A 13,401-nucleotide genomic window follows, 5' to 3' on the forward strand; every position below is an offset into this window, starting at 1 on the left:
AGCAATAAGAACGTTTTGCCTAGGTTTTTACTTTCTATAAAAACATCTGAATATCATCAAGTTTTCTAAATAATAAAAATACCTTGATCGGGTTTGTGTGCTCTGAGGAAAATAGGAACTATGTCAGAGGTTCAACCATTCTGGACAGGTCTCATCTGAGGAGATGGACAAGTGTCTCTCCCATTAACAGTATGGTAAGATGTAATTTAAAGAAACCCATACTGAATCAGTCACCACCTGGTCAACAAAGACTGCCCTTACTTCCATTAATCTATTTTCTCTCTATCCCGAGAGCCCTGCTCAATTTCCACTCCAAACTAGACAGAACTTTCTACATACCCATTTTACTGCAGAGCATTTTGGGAATACAATTCCTTAATTCATGATCTGTGCTTTTCTCAATACAGCAACTCATTCTTCCAAATTTTGCAAGGCAACACACGCTATTTATTTTTCTATTACATTACTGTTTTTGCTTATCATACTATACAATCAATATTTTAAGAAGATGGCAGATTGACACCAAACTGACAGCAGTTTATGGAAAACTGAAGGTTCTCTGAGACATAGCTTAATAATAAAAAAACAAAGAAAACTAGTTTAATCTGAAAAGGCAAGATAAATATAAACAAAGGCCTTTGAGACTATCTTCCTTGGCAAATTGCTATCTATGGGGTTCTTCCTTCAGCAACAATGGAGGAGGAAATTGCAGTTGAAAAGACTTGATTATATTTTCACAGATGTTGACCAAGTATTGCCTGGTTTGGAAATGTTGAAGGTAAAAGAAAATATACATATAAATGCATGCATTTCTACAGTTACAAATTATATTTCTCATACATGTTTTCTTATATATATTAAAATTATGTTTTAGAATGACGAATCTTCTTTAGTCTCTTGATTATTCAAAAATCAGCAAAGATGAAAAATTGAACAAAAATGTATTAAGGCCAAGTTTTCAGTGTGTGCTAGCATCTGTTTTAATAATATTCATATTATTGTAGAACTGTTTGTATTTTACATGATAAAAATATTAATACCTTTAAAGAAAACAAATTTTCCATCAGATCTTTCATAGGCAGCATCAATTTTTGCTGGGAGCCCTTTCCAGAACTGCTCAATTTGCATGGGATAACCCTCTTGTACTCGACTGTTACGAAGACGCCAAAACCAGCGGTCCTAACAAAAGAAAACAACCTCCTAGGATTATACTTCAGATTCCAGTAAGAGGAAACAAAATAGTGAAAGAGGTTTTATACTGTATTCTTTAAAAAAGCACTGCAAGACATTTTGTTACCTGAGGCACAGCAGCAGGGTGAGATGCATAGGACTCAAAGCCAATCCAGTTGTCTGTGCATGAGTGGAATTTTACTTCCAGAAAAGCAGAGTGGTACTTATATTATTGGGTACCTATATTATTTCTAACATCAATACCTCTCTCCTTCCCTAGAAGTAAAAGCTTAAGACAGGCTATCTCACCCTGTCTAATAATAGAACTAGCTCTTGACTCCAGTCTTTCCCACCCCCACCACCAAGATTACTTGATAACATTGAAATCCAGAAGAAACCCATCTCAAATCCATATCCTTTCTTTTTCTACATTCTATGTTCATCTTTACATTCAAATCAAGTATCAAATGATGCACCAATTTGCTCTCCTTCCACTCCCATTCTTTTTACTTAAAGACATGCAGAAATTCAGAACAGGACACAAAGCAATAAAAGTTTACAATATTAAACAATATAAAAACCCATATTTAAGACAATATTTAAAAATACAGAGAAACAGCAACAGATACATAAAACATTAATGTGTTCTTAAAAGACTTTTAAAAGAATATCATAGAAACATTAAACCTGCAACAATCCTAAATATTAGCATCTTAGGCTATCATCTCATTCAATATAATGAATCCCTATTGGCCTAGATATGTAATCTTTATCTATACACATGACCAATGTTTCTTTCTTATGATACACAGCCAAATACTCAGCTCAACAGAACATTTTAAAGAAGCAACAATCACTTTCCTTTTCTGCAATTAAACCGATGCAGGAAATCCATTTAGACTTTACAGCTTACTCAGCTTAATGATACATCCTGCTTTACTCAGCAGATTTACACATTATGATATAAATTCTAGATATAGAGTATCACTACTGTAAAATGTTTGCACTTTGGGATAGGATATAATGGTACTTGTAAAATTTTGCTTTTCTCAAATCACAGAGAAAAATGCAAACTTGTTACTATTTGTGCAAGCAATCTGATGTAAGACAATTTGATATATCAGTGATACTAAACTCAGCACAATATGGTCCTTTGTTTTGTTAGGGTTTAACATTCTGCTTTAGAAAAACATTTGATACAAAATTTTTCAATTAGAAATGACCGAATGGTGAGGAATTAATTAGAAAATAGAGGTTTTTCTGATAGATAAGAGGACTATTCTGGTTCAAATACGTTCTAATCATTTCAGAAAATTTGATATAAAGCACAGCATCATTACTTCTCAAGTTTGCAGAGCAAAATGTCAGAATATACTTGCCTTGCTACAAAACCCATCCTCAAGCCCTGGATATATCTAGGCCCCATTTATGAAACAACTTCACAGGGACTAGAGTTCTGACAGGCAAAAAATTGCTACATAAAACAAATGCCAAAAACAGAACACAGCACATTCTTGGAAACAATGTGAAAACAATCCTCATTTTAGGTTAAAAATGTTTAAATTTAGGTCATCTAAATATTTGAGAAGGAAATACATTGTGTCACCGGCTATAGCAAAGTATCCTAGTAATTCCTCAGACAAAGAATGCAGGCAAATGCATTGCGACTCGGTCCTTATTGAATTAGATTAGTGATATCAAAACACCAAATGACTTGGTTGACAGGCAATCAATTATAGGCACTCCTTTGCAATATATAGAGATTAATAAAAACCACACTTCGAGAACAGTTCTTCCTACCTTGAAAACAAACATTTCTCCTCGGAACAGAGCCACAGTATTGAAATTTCCATCACATATGTTGGGTTTGCTGCCAGGAGTAGAAGGCCTGTCCCCTAGAGGAGGCCTGGGAGGCCGTGAGTGTCTGTCATGTTTTCTTTCTGAAGGTGAATGGATTCTGCGGACAGGAAGGGTTGGTAAAGGTCTGGTGGGTTCCAGCGGCTCAGCAGGTGGACCTAAGGAACAAAAGGAGGGGGGGAAACCGAAAAGCAGTTGGGAGTATTTTCCCCACTACATTAAACGTTGTCAGACAGCTTGGGCATGTTTTTCTAAAGATTTTATCAAAATATTTTTTTTGTCTACAACTGCAATATAATTTTCAGTGTCCTGCAGCAAATTACTTTTAGATAATATAATTACCAACAATATTGAATTTTTCTACATAAAGTGCTTTAGCTATTAGTCTATCAACGGATGCAACCCTTTTATGGTTGCTTTGGAATGCATTGCAGATGACATGTGGGTAAGGCTTGGAAAAAAATAAAAATTACCCGGGACACGTATATTTGCCTTCATTCATGAAAAATTAAAGCCCTTTATTATTTTTTTGCAAGTGTGGAGAAGATATTTATTGGGTTATGAGTCACTCCAGTGCTGAGGGGACATGTTTATATTTGATTGCTACAACCTGGCAGTGCATTTGCACACTAATGCAAGCTAGAATTGCCCTGGTACTGCAAGCTGTCATTCAGTTATAATTTTGGAATGGACTGAGGGTACTGAGATGTGGAGATACTGGCAGAGAGATGCAGGAAAGAGTGCTTTGCTTACAGCAGACAAGGGCCAATTTGTGGTATATCCAGAGCATTATATTTATTTTGTATTTTTCTTTTTTAATTGATTTCCCAGGTTTGGTACTACTATGATCTAGGCATGTCTCGTAATTTATCTTCTTCCATGAAATGCTTGTAATTTTGTATATTTAAAGTGAAAAAGCTTTTTTTTTTTTTTTTAAAAAAAAAAAGCTTAAGCAGAAGGGCAGCAAATGGAGGAACAGACCTGTCTCTCAAGCACATTGGGCTTCTAAATTGGAGGTGGGATGGGTGAAGCTCTCTGGAAAATAAGCAGTCGTAGCAGAAACTATCAGGCCATGACTCCAGAGCAGGATCAGGGCTTCTGAAAGGCAATGTTGGGAATTCCAGCCTTTCACCCTGCAGACTTCAACAATTTGCTACACAAAGGTTGTTGGATACAAAGCATGGTGGTAACATGGTGAAAGCTGTAGCTCTTAATCTTTTTAAAGCTTTTCTTTTTTGTTGCTCTTTTCTTTATTGCTTTGAAAGAGAAAATTGTTCTAATACTACAGAAGGGAACTCTTAGTGATTACATGAAAATAGGGAGGAGAGAAAGGATCAAGAAACAGAAATGCAGTCTTGTGAAAGAAACTCTGTGGGGAATGGTGCTAAAACTCTATTCCTTGGCATGACTGTTGTTGACATATGCAGCCTAAACATTTTTTGGGATAAAGTTGGCACAGGTATAAGATAAGGACAGAGGGTGCCAAGCTTGCCATATGTAATGTTACATGTGCTAGTCAATAAATGTTTGTGACATTTCAGTCGCTGCATTTTACTTCATTGTTTATACTCAATAGTTGTCCTTGCTGTAGTGGTGAAAGAGCATGCTACCAACAACAGCTTGTTTGGACTTGAGAAAATGTCATTTCTTTACAATTGATGCATTCATAGAGGCAGCCTTCATTTGCAGCCAGCTCAATAGTTGAGTAATTGTTGCATATTTCTTATTGAAGGAACCTCTGCTCATATCAAAATAGAATACATTTAAAGACACCATTTTAAATTGAACAACGAATCTGAAGTCTGAAATGCCTAAGCAGTTTTCTGAAGACATGTCTTTATTTCAGTGGTGGGATATTCCAGGGGTACATGATATCTTAGCAGTGCAGAGCAGGCAAGCAAGAGAACTACATTTTCTTCTGAAGGGGCTAAAATCAATTTAAGAGGTAAAATGGATGTCTTAGGAGGCCTTAGCCCATTAAATATTGGTAATAAGAAATGAAGCTATTTTAAATGATAATTTTCCCACAGTAAACTTCATGAAACAAATTTGAGAAATGCCCCAACTCTTCAGAATCACAATTCTGCTTCATAATTTAATTTGTCAAGGTTCTGACTGATGATCCCAATGAAGTAAGCACAGCTGAGACATTCCAATCTCTAATATACAACTTTATTGAGCACACCCTATCGGCACTGATGAATAGAAAAACCACTCTGGCTAAATTGGCACCAGAACTGTAAATTAAAAGTATAGAAACTTCCATTTCCCCTGACAGTGCAAGTCACATTCCCCAATTAAACATCAGACAATTGTTGTGAGAGAAATCTTTCATTACTTCATAAATAATCTGAATGACCTTGATTCCCAGACTTCACAGCTCACGCCTGCAAATGGACATTCCATTCATTCCCCCTCCCCCCTGGATCTGTAGGCAAGCCAAGAAACAGAAATGGCTGAAGTATCATGAGGTTTCTTTAAAGCTTGACATAATTATTAAAAACCATTTGAAATTATGGGATATTGAATTTATCTTACCATAGATCTTCTGAATTCCTTGAAGGTCATCTTGGGGTAACTTAAAGTTGTGTGTCTCCATGTACTGATAAAAAGGAGCCATAATAGCACTAGGGTCATTGGAATGCTCAAGGCCTAATGCATGACCCAATTCATGTACTGCAACCAGAAAAAGATCGTTTCCTATAGAGGGAAAATATGTAACTGTTAGCTTCTGTATTAATAGGACAAGAGTTCCAATCACATGATTCACAAAGTCTTATTATCTCAACATTATAGTGGTATAGCAGTTATGGCTTTACAAAGAAACTCAGGCTACATCTGAATATAATTGCAATATCTATTGTGCCTTTTGTATACTGTTTCTGCTCGTATAATAGAATTAACAATTTTTGTGTATTTAATTGACTCAATATCATCTCAATAGTCCTGGCAACAATATCAAAAACAGTATCAGCTACACAAATCAGTTCAGGTTCATAGACAATTTTCTAATATGGTACCCAGTACATGTTTTGAAATTATGACTTCCATCATTCTTAGCAAGCATACCACAGAGCAATGTTATTCATTAAAGATAATTTGATTCTTGTTAACAAGATTTTGCAAAGGCTGCTGATTGTATGTGACCAAGCTACCAAAGGCTTTAGTTGTATCACACTGTAAAATCTACAGTAAATCTGAGGGAAAAGAATTTCAGAGGTCAAAGTGTCTTCTGTTTATTATTTATCAAGACACAGAGCATAAATAGGCAGTTTTAGGCAATGTACAGTCCAAAAAGACAAAATATGAAATAGTATGCCCCAAATCCAGACAGAATTTGGAAAAATATAGTATCACTTAGAATAAAGAGGACATCCTACAATACCAGAAGAGAGCCCCAAGTCATTTTTTATTTTAATTTTAGGCATTCATTCTTATTTTGTATCTTAAGGCATTAAATTATATAGAGCTAGAGGTCATATATCTACATTGTATCCAGTATAAAACACATACTCTGTTGCAAATGATCTCTAGCAGATTAATTGTATCTTTACAGTTTGCAGAAGGATTTTCTTAAATGAAAGAACTTATCTAGATCTTTTAGAAAATAATTTTCATTAACAAATTTAAGAATAATAAAATATGCATTTTTAAAGGTTAAGTAAGCACTAAACACACAAAAACACCAACAACCTCTATATACTCTATTACATTATTATTCTTAATTTTATTATGTATTCCAAAATAAAAACAGTGGAACATAGCACTTTTTTTATTTCTTGTCATCTTTAAAAAATGAGAATCATGTTTCAATTAACATATCAATATAATTGTCCTTTGGATGTTTTTTGCATACAAGTATTTCTGTTTAATAGTATATGTGCCATTGTCACCAAACGTCTTATGTAAGTTCTGTATCACTGTTCCATTGCTGTATTATTAATTTTACCTCTTGAACTGTAAGAAATTATCTTGAGATCCTAAATGGCAAGGCTGCACATATTCATTTACTTATTTTTATTCATTAGATTTATGTGCTGTCTATCTCATCTACAGGCAACTATTGTCCAGTATTGATGCTGCAACTGGAGAAATATTAAAATATGAATATTATTTATGGAATGCCTGTGCAATGTATTTATTATTTGTATAATGATTGGAACTATGCCTGCCATTTGGAAAACTTCTGCCATGGTTCCTTAGGATGCACACAACCTAAGGAAGAGGAAGAAGAATATCTTGTTACTAACTTTGGTGGCAATGCTGCCTAACCACTGCCTCCTGCCCATTCTTCTCAGGTGCTACTTCTTCTCAACTCTATCCAGCCAACTGCAGGGACAGCTAAGGCGTTAGGTTTTATAGTGACAGGCAGACAAGACACAACAGGAAATACCATCTGACAAAAAAAGGGGGGGGGGAAATTCTGCATATATTTTGCTAATTCAAAACTTGTATCTGGGAACGTTTCAGCATATAGTAAATAGGTGAGATCAAACTTTTAAAATTTAAAAATGAATAAAAAAATAACAGGCTATACAATCAGTCCCTGGTATGAATAGGAATAATACCAAAAGTATAATTATATAAAATCAGTATAAACCATTCTAATATGCCTATAACTTTTTTGTTATTTAGCTATATGAACTTTTGCTATCATAATAAAAGTCTGGTTAGCTACCAATTCTTCGTATAATGTATTTGAGTCCTTCGGGAGAAGGGCGGTATACAAATAAAATTAATAATAAATTAATAATATGTTGAAAACAGGAGTTAGGTGATTCTAATCTAGGTGCAGCATATTGAAATACCACAAATATGAAGGAAACGTGAGACGGGAGACAGACGTTGGAATAAATGATAAACAACTACTTACTTAATAGGGTAGTAAACATTTACTGTATAACGCATACATGTTTTAAACATGCACATGCAATCAAATACAATAGAAAAGGAAAATATTAAGTATGAATAAAAAAGCTAAAAGATAAATGCTCAAATGGAGTGTTCAAAAGAAACAGTGCTAATATACCTGTTTTTATTTCAAAGCAACCTATAAATCTACACTTGCTTAGATTTAGGGACGCAGAACCACTGAAGCATATATAAGCATAAACTCCTAGTTCAATATAGTTCAGGACAAGGGGCATCTTGCCACTCCTGGCAGTCATTTACAATGTTGGCAGTCCCTGACAGCCATCTAATTTACCAAATTTTTAATAGGCTTCTTCACATCATTAACTCAATGCATAGGAAATGTAATGGACCAAAGGGATCCATTTTTTCTGTGTCCCTAAACCTAACAAAATGGTCCTTTGCCTCTATAGCAGGGCTTTCAAATGTAACTTTCCAAATGGTATCCATCAGAAAATTCTGCCTAGCACCTGCTCAATGAAATAATGTTTTGGATGGATCCACAAAGATTCCACAAACAATAAAAATATTCATCTAGATGGAAACATTTAAAAGCATCTGATTTTGTAAGTGTCAAGTTTTTCTGCAATCTCAATTGTCTAATGAACTAATGAATTCTATAATATGCTAGTATGATTGCAGGGCATTTTGAAATCCAATATTACATAGCAATGAAGAAATCTAAAGCATCTTGACTGATCTCTTCTTCTCCCTTGCAAAATGTCTACACCAAATAAGAGTCTGTATATTAAAGATCAAAGCAGAAAAAAGCGCCTGTATATCAATGATCAAAGCACACAACAGAATTTTCAAAAAAAGGGCACACACCCCTTTACATTATTAATTTTTAAAAAAAGAACTCTGAAAGGACTTGCTCTGCAAAGTTATTTAGGGCAGAAAGTTGTTTGTGTACTTGACATAGAGATTCAGGTAGCACTTTACATGTAGTCCACAGTTAATGACAGTAATTTGGATCAAAATTTCCACTGTATGTACTGCAGTTATAAAACGTGATGTGGCATGACCACATCGCTTAGCAACAGCAATTCCAGCACCACCCTTTGCCAGTGTTAAGTGAGGATCATGGGTCATTAAGCAAACTCCAGGCAGTTTGCAACCAGGATGGCAGGCAGGTAAGGAGTGACAGCTGGCACAAGTGCAGCAGGGCCAGGGGTGGCTATTGCCAGGTGGGGGAGGGTGCAGAAGTGGCCAGCAAGGAGCAGCATGAGTGTGGTGGGGCCAGGGGTGAGTGTTCCCAGCAAGGGAGGGTGCAAGCAACTAACGGGAGTGATTTATGGCCTTTCCTGCCAACTTCCCTGACAATCGTGACTGCAGGATGCTGAAACTAGGGTGACAGTCAATTGCCAAGCACCAGATCAGGTGACTGGGGAGGGGTGGGATTCTGTGATGGCCTTTTTCAGCGCTGTCATAATTTCAAATGGTTGCTGAATGAATGCAAGTCTTTATATTTTGTTATCTTCTCCAGTTCTGTTCTGCTGTCTCTAGGTATTGCCGCATCCACTATCCTGACTCTTTTTGTCTTTCTTATTGACAAATGGTTAAGTCTGGGGTATTATGTGGCAGGTGCTTGTCTGTTTGAATTCTCATTTTCTATTACTTTCTATAGAAATTCTCATTTTCTATTTACTTTCTATTACTTCTATTACTTTCGTGGTCTCACCAGCTCTTGCTTGCAGGCGAATGGTATTTCTTGCAGATCTTCCAGTTGTTTGTAGCCAATCTGTGTGATCTTCTTGTAGCAGCTAACCAAGCGGTCTACTGTTTGTTCAGCTTCTTTGCAGAGGTGGCAATTGCTGTCGGTTTCTGTCTTTTCAATTCTGTCTTTGTGTGCATTTATTCCTAAGTCTTGGTCTTGTGCAGCCAGCATTAGCTCTTCTGTCTCTTTCTTCAACTTTTCTGCCCTTAGCCATTGCTACGTCTCGTTATCTGCTTTACCTGCTATTTTGTTTAATGTGCTAACCATGTAATACCTTGTCTTGCCATGTCTGTTTTCTGTTCTTCATTTGATCTTTTTTGTGAGCCAGTTTGGTCTTTCCAGTACTCAGTAAGCCTTTCTGGTATCTTCAGTGCATCTTCTTCACTGTCCTTCAGTTATTATTTCAATCCCTTTTTTCTTCATCACCCATCTAATGTACTTGCAACATTCCCTGCCCACCTATTATTATTATTATTCTATACTTTCTTTTTTTTATTAAAGTGTTTTACAAAAACAAGATTTTACAATATATCCCCAAATCCCCCCCACCCCAAACCCACCCACTCCCCCCCCACTTCCCAGAGCTAAATACAGGATTATAGTTATAATAATCATATTCTAAATAAAAATTATGCATAATATACAATTAACCAAATTCATAATGTGCTTTAACTCCCCTTTAACATAACTACATACAAAGTACCAATAACAATATCCCTCTAAAATCTACTCATAAGCTAAACGGAACTTTTTAGTCCCATATTTGTTCTGAATATAATCTATCCATCTCCTCCAAACTGAAATATATCTTTCCTGTGAATGATCTTTCAAGTAAGCAGAAATCTTAGACATTTCTGCAAGATTCGAAACTTTAAGCACCCATTCTTCTATAGTAGGCAAACTATCCTTCTTCCAATATTGTCCCACCAGTAACCGTGCTGCTGTTATCATATTCAACATCAAATTGGTTTCTTTAACATCACAATCTACAACAATACCCAATAAAAACAATTGCGGAGAAAACTTTATCTTTCTCTTAAAAATCTTTTGAATGTTCCACCAAATTTTAATCCAAAAAGCTTTTATATTTCTACAAGTCCCCCACATGTGAAAATAGGTGGCTTCTAAACTACCACATCTCCAACATATACTTTCTTCATCTATAAAAGAGCAAGACAACCTCAATATACAAAATAAAAGTTAACACGAAAAAAGGAAAATATCTAAAATGAAACTAGAAGTACAAATATGGTTCTTAGAAATTAAGAAACTAAGAGACTTATTAAAATAATTTTTAAACCCCAGAAACAATCAAGAATCTATTTTGCTCTAGCACTCTCAGCACAGCTGAACACTGTAAGTCCAATTATTTTTCACCAGTGCTATGTAACAGTCTCACAGGGTGGCTGACTTCATACTGTGTTATTACAGAAATGAATCTTGTACTAGGGATATAAAGGATCTGTATTTCCAAAATAATCAGCACAATTAGAGAACATTTTACACAGAAGCATTGTTAAAAAAAATTAACTATATTTATAGCCCAGCATTTTTGGAAAGGGAGAACTATAGGGTACTGCTTCTCCAAATTAGATTTTTTTTTGGGGGGGGGTGAGGTTGATATCGAACTTTCAGATCCAAATGGACAATATTTTCCTTGTTCATCATACCATGCATAATGGACATGTAGGATTAGCTTTGTTGGAACATCTACCACTAAGTATTTTTTTTTCCTTAGTGACTTCTGAATCATGAATATTTGTAGAGGTTGCATATGCTTACTCTCCAAGGGATGGGGAAGACTCTACTTCCCAGAGAAAATCCCATTAGAATGACAAGCAAGTACGGTATGTATTCCTGTAAAGAATAAACCAGTGGATCACATAGCACACATACAGATCATTATAAGTGCCTTGATATCCACAGGAAACACAACGAGGAGGCAAGGAAATCAGCAACATCCAATTACCACCAAAGGATAAGACAGAACAGCCAGCTCAATTGGAAGAACAAGATCCATGGCATCAACATGCCATTCCTCAGCTATTTTGCTGGTATAGTGAGCTGGGCAAAGAAGGACATGAAAGCTGCCAATGTGAAAACCTGGAAGCTCCTCACAATGTATGGAGATTTCCACCCCAAGTCCAAAACCCAGAGACTGCACTAGGCAGAAGGAGGACAGCTGGGGTCTGGTGAGTGTCAAAGCCACTGTCATGAATGAACCCCAGGGTATCCATCAGTAAGATGGCACCCAAAGATAAGCTACTGAGAGAATGTCTGAGGAAGCAGCAGATGTGGGGAAAAGACCTAGCAGAGGAAGTGCCATGACAAGACAAGATCCTGCTAGGAATGTACCATTGACACATAGCTGAAGTGGCAGACATTGGGAAATTCTACCAGTGGTTGGAAAGGGTAAGACAGCACTGAGGCACTGATCATAGCAGCACAAGAACAGGCACTAAGCAGCAGATCCATAGAAGACGGATCTACCACACAAGATAGGACCGACAGTCAAACTAGCCAAAGAGGCCCCAGAGGCAGTCCAACAGATAGTGGCAGGGTGTACAGAATGTGGGCTGCATCCTCCTAAGTCTAAGTTGGAGATCCTACAGGAGTTTGAGGAAAATAGGAGGGCTAAGATCCTGTGCGATTTCCAGATGTAGAGAAGCAGGCAAGTACTGGCCAATCAACCAGATATTGTGTTAGTAGACAAAGACCAGATGTAGCTGTGCCAAATGACAGCAACATCAGGAAGAAGGAGCATGAGAAGTACCAGGGCCTGGAGGAGGAATGGAGAGGATGTGGAAAGAAAAGGCCAAAGTGTTCCCAGTAGTGGTAGGAGCACTCAGGATTGTGACTCCTAAGCTGGGAGAGTGGCTCAAGAATAGTTAAAGATCCTGAACAGAGCCTTCACGCTCCTAGACCTCTGGTAGAGAACCCAAGATTAAGGAAGGCACAGACCACCCCTATTGATGGGAAGGATTTTTTATAACAGAATTTGAAACATATAATGTTCTTCTTAAAAAATAAGAGGACCCACTCATTAGTCTATTGAATTAAAATTGCAGTTCTTGACTCCACTTACTAAATAAGTAATAAACATGTTTTCAGTAATGAATTTAGTATCACATATAGTTTTGCCTCTGAAATTTAAAAAACAATTAAAGCATCTTATGTGGTTAAGTGTTTAATAATTACAAGTAATATATTTCAATGGACAATTGTTTTACCAACTCTCCTAAATAAATAATTGTTCTGAATGATCATGAACAGATCAGGGACTGGTCATTTAGTCTCATCACATCATACGTTTGACAGTTTATGTCAGTTGGAGTTACGTGTTCACTTTGCTCTTGTTTCTAGGGAATAAAACCATGGTTTTGTACATTTTTAGCAATCTATGAATATAGCTGTCATGGTTCAGACAAAGAATCTTTATTCGAGTAGCATAGCTTTGGCACATACATGGTTGAAGCCGAAATCTGAATTCCCCTCCCCTAAACACATAGTATCAAAGCACAATCCCCTCTTCTAATTAACAGTCATAAATCACATTCTCCAATTAGTTTGAAACGCAAGCTTTCCCTCCCGTTCTCCAACCCCATTTCTTTATCATCACCTATTTCAAAAGCCCCTGAATTGTTATGTCTAACTAACTCCCATCACAACAGTACTTTGCCTGAAAGACTGAATGCTATATAATTATTTGTTATATTTCTTTCCAACTGCAATCAAATAAGACTCTT

The 13,401-nt window shown here is 36.3% G+C and overlaps 1 protein-coding gene across 2 annotated transcripts in view; it reads right to left on the reverse strand.

The window, feature by feature from the left end:
- Window positions 1-13,401, reverse strand: part of MMP24 (matrix metallopeptidase 24) — a gene marked incomplete at its 5' end in the record, with an annotated part of 41,891 nt that overhangs the window by 3,456 nt on the left and 25,034 nt on the right. For both annotated transcript variants that reach the window (XM_081322446.1, XM_081322445.1), the window contains 3 exons: window positions 1,041-1,179; window positions 2,971-3,185; window positions 5,566-5,727. In XM_081322446.1, the coding sequence (XP_081178572.1) occupies window positions 1,041-1,179; window positions 2,971-3,185; window positions 5,566-5,727 (516 nt within the window). The remainder of the gene's footprint in view (window positions 1-1,040; window positions 1,180-2,970; window positions 3,186-5,565; window positions 5,728-13,401) is intronic.

This window comes from Vipera berus, assembly GCF_964194415.1.
Source record: "Vipera berus genome assembly, chromosome: 3".
Taxonomy (NCBI): Eukaryota; Metazoa; Chordata; class Lepidosauria; order Squamata; family Viperidae; genus Vipera; species Vipera berus.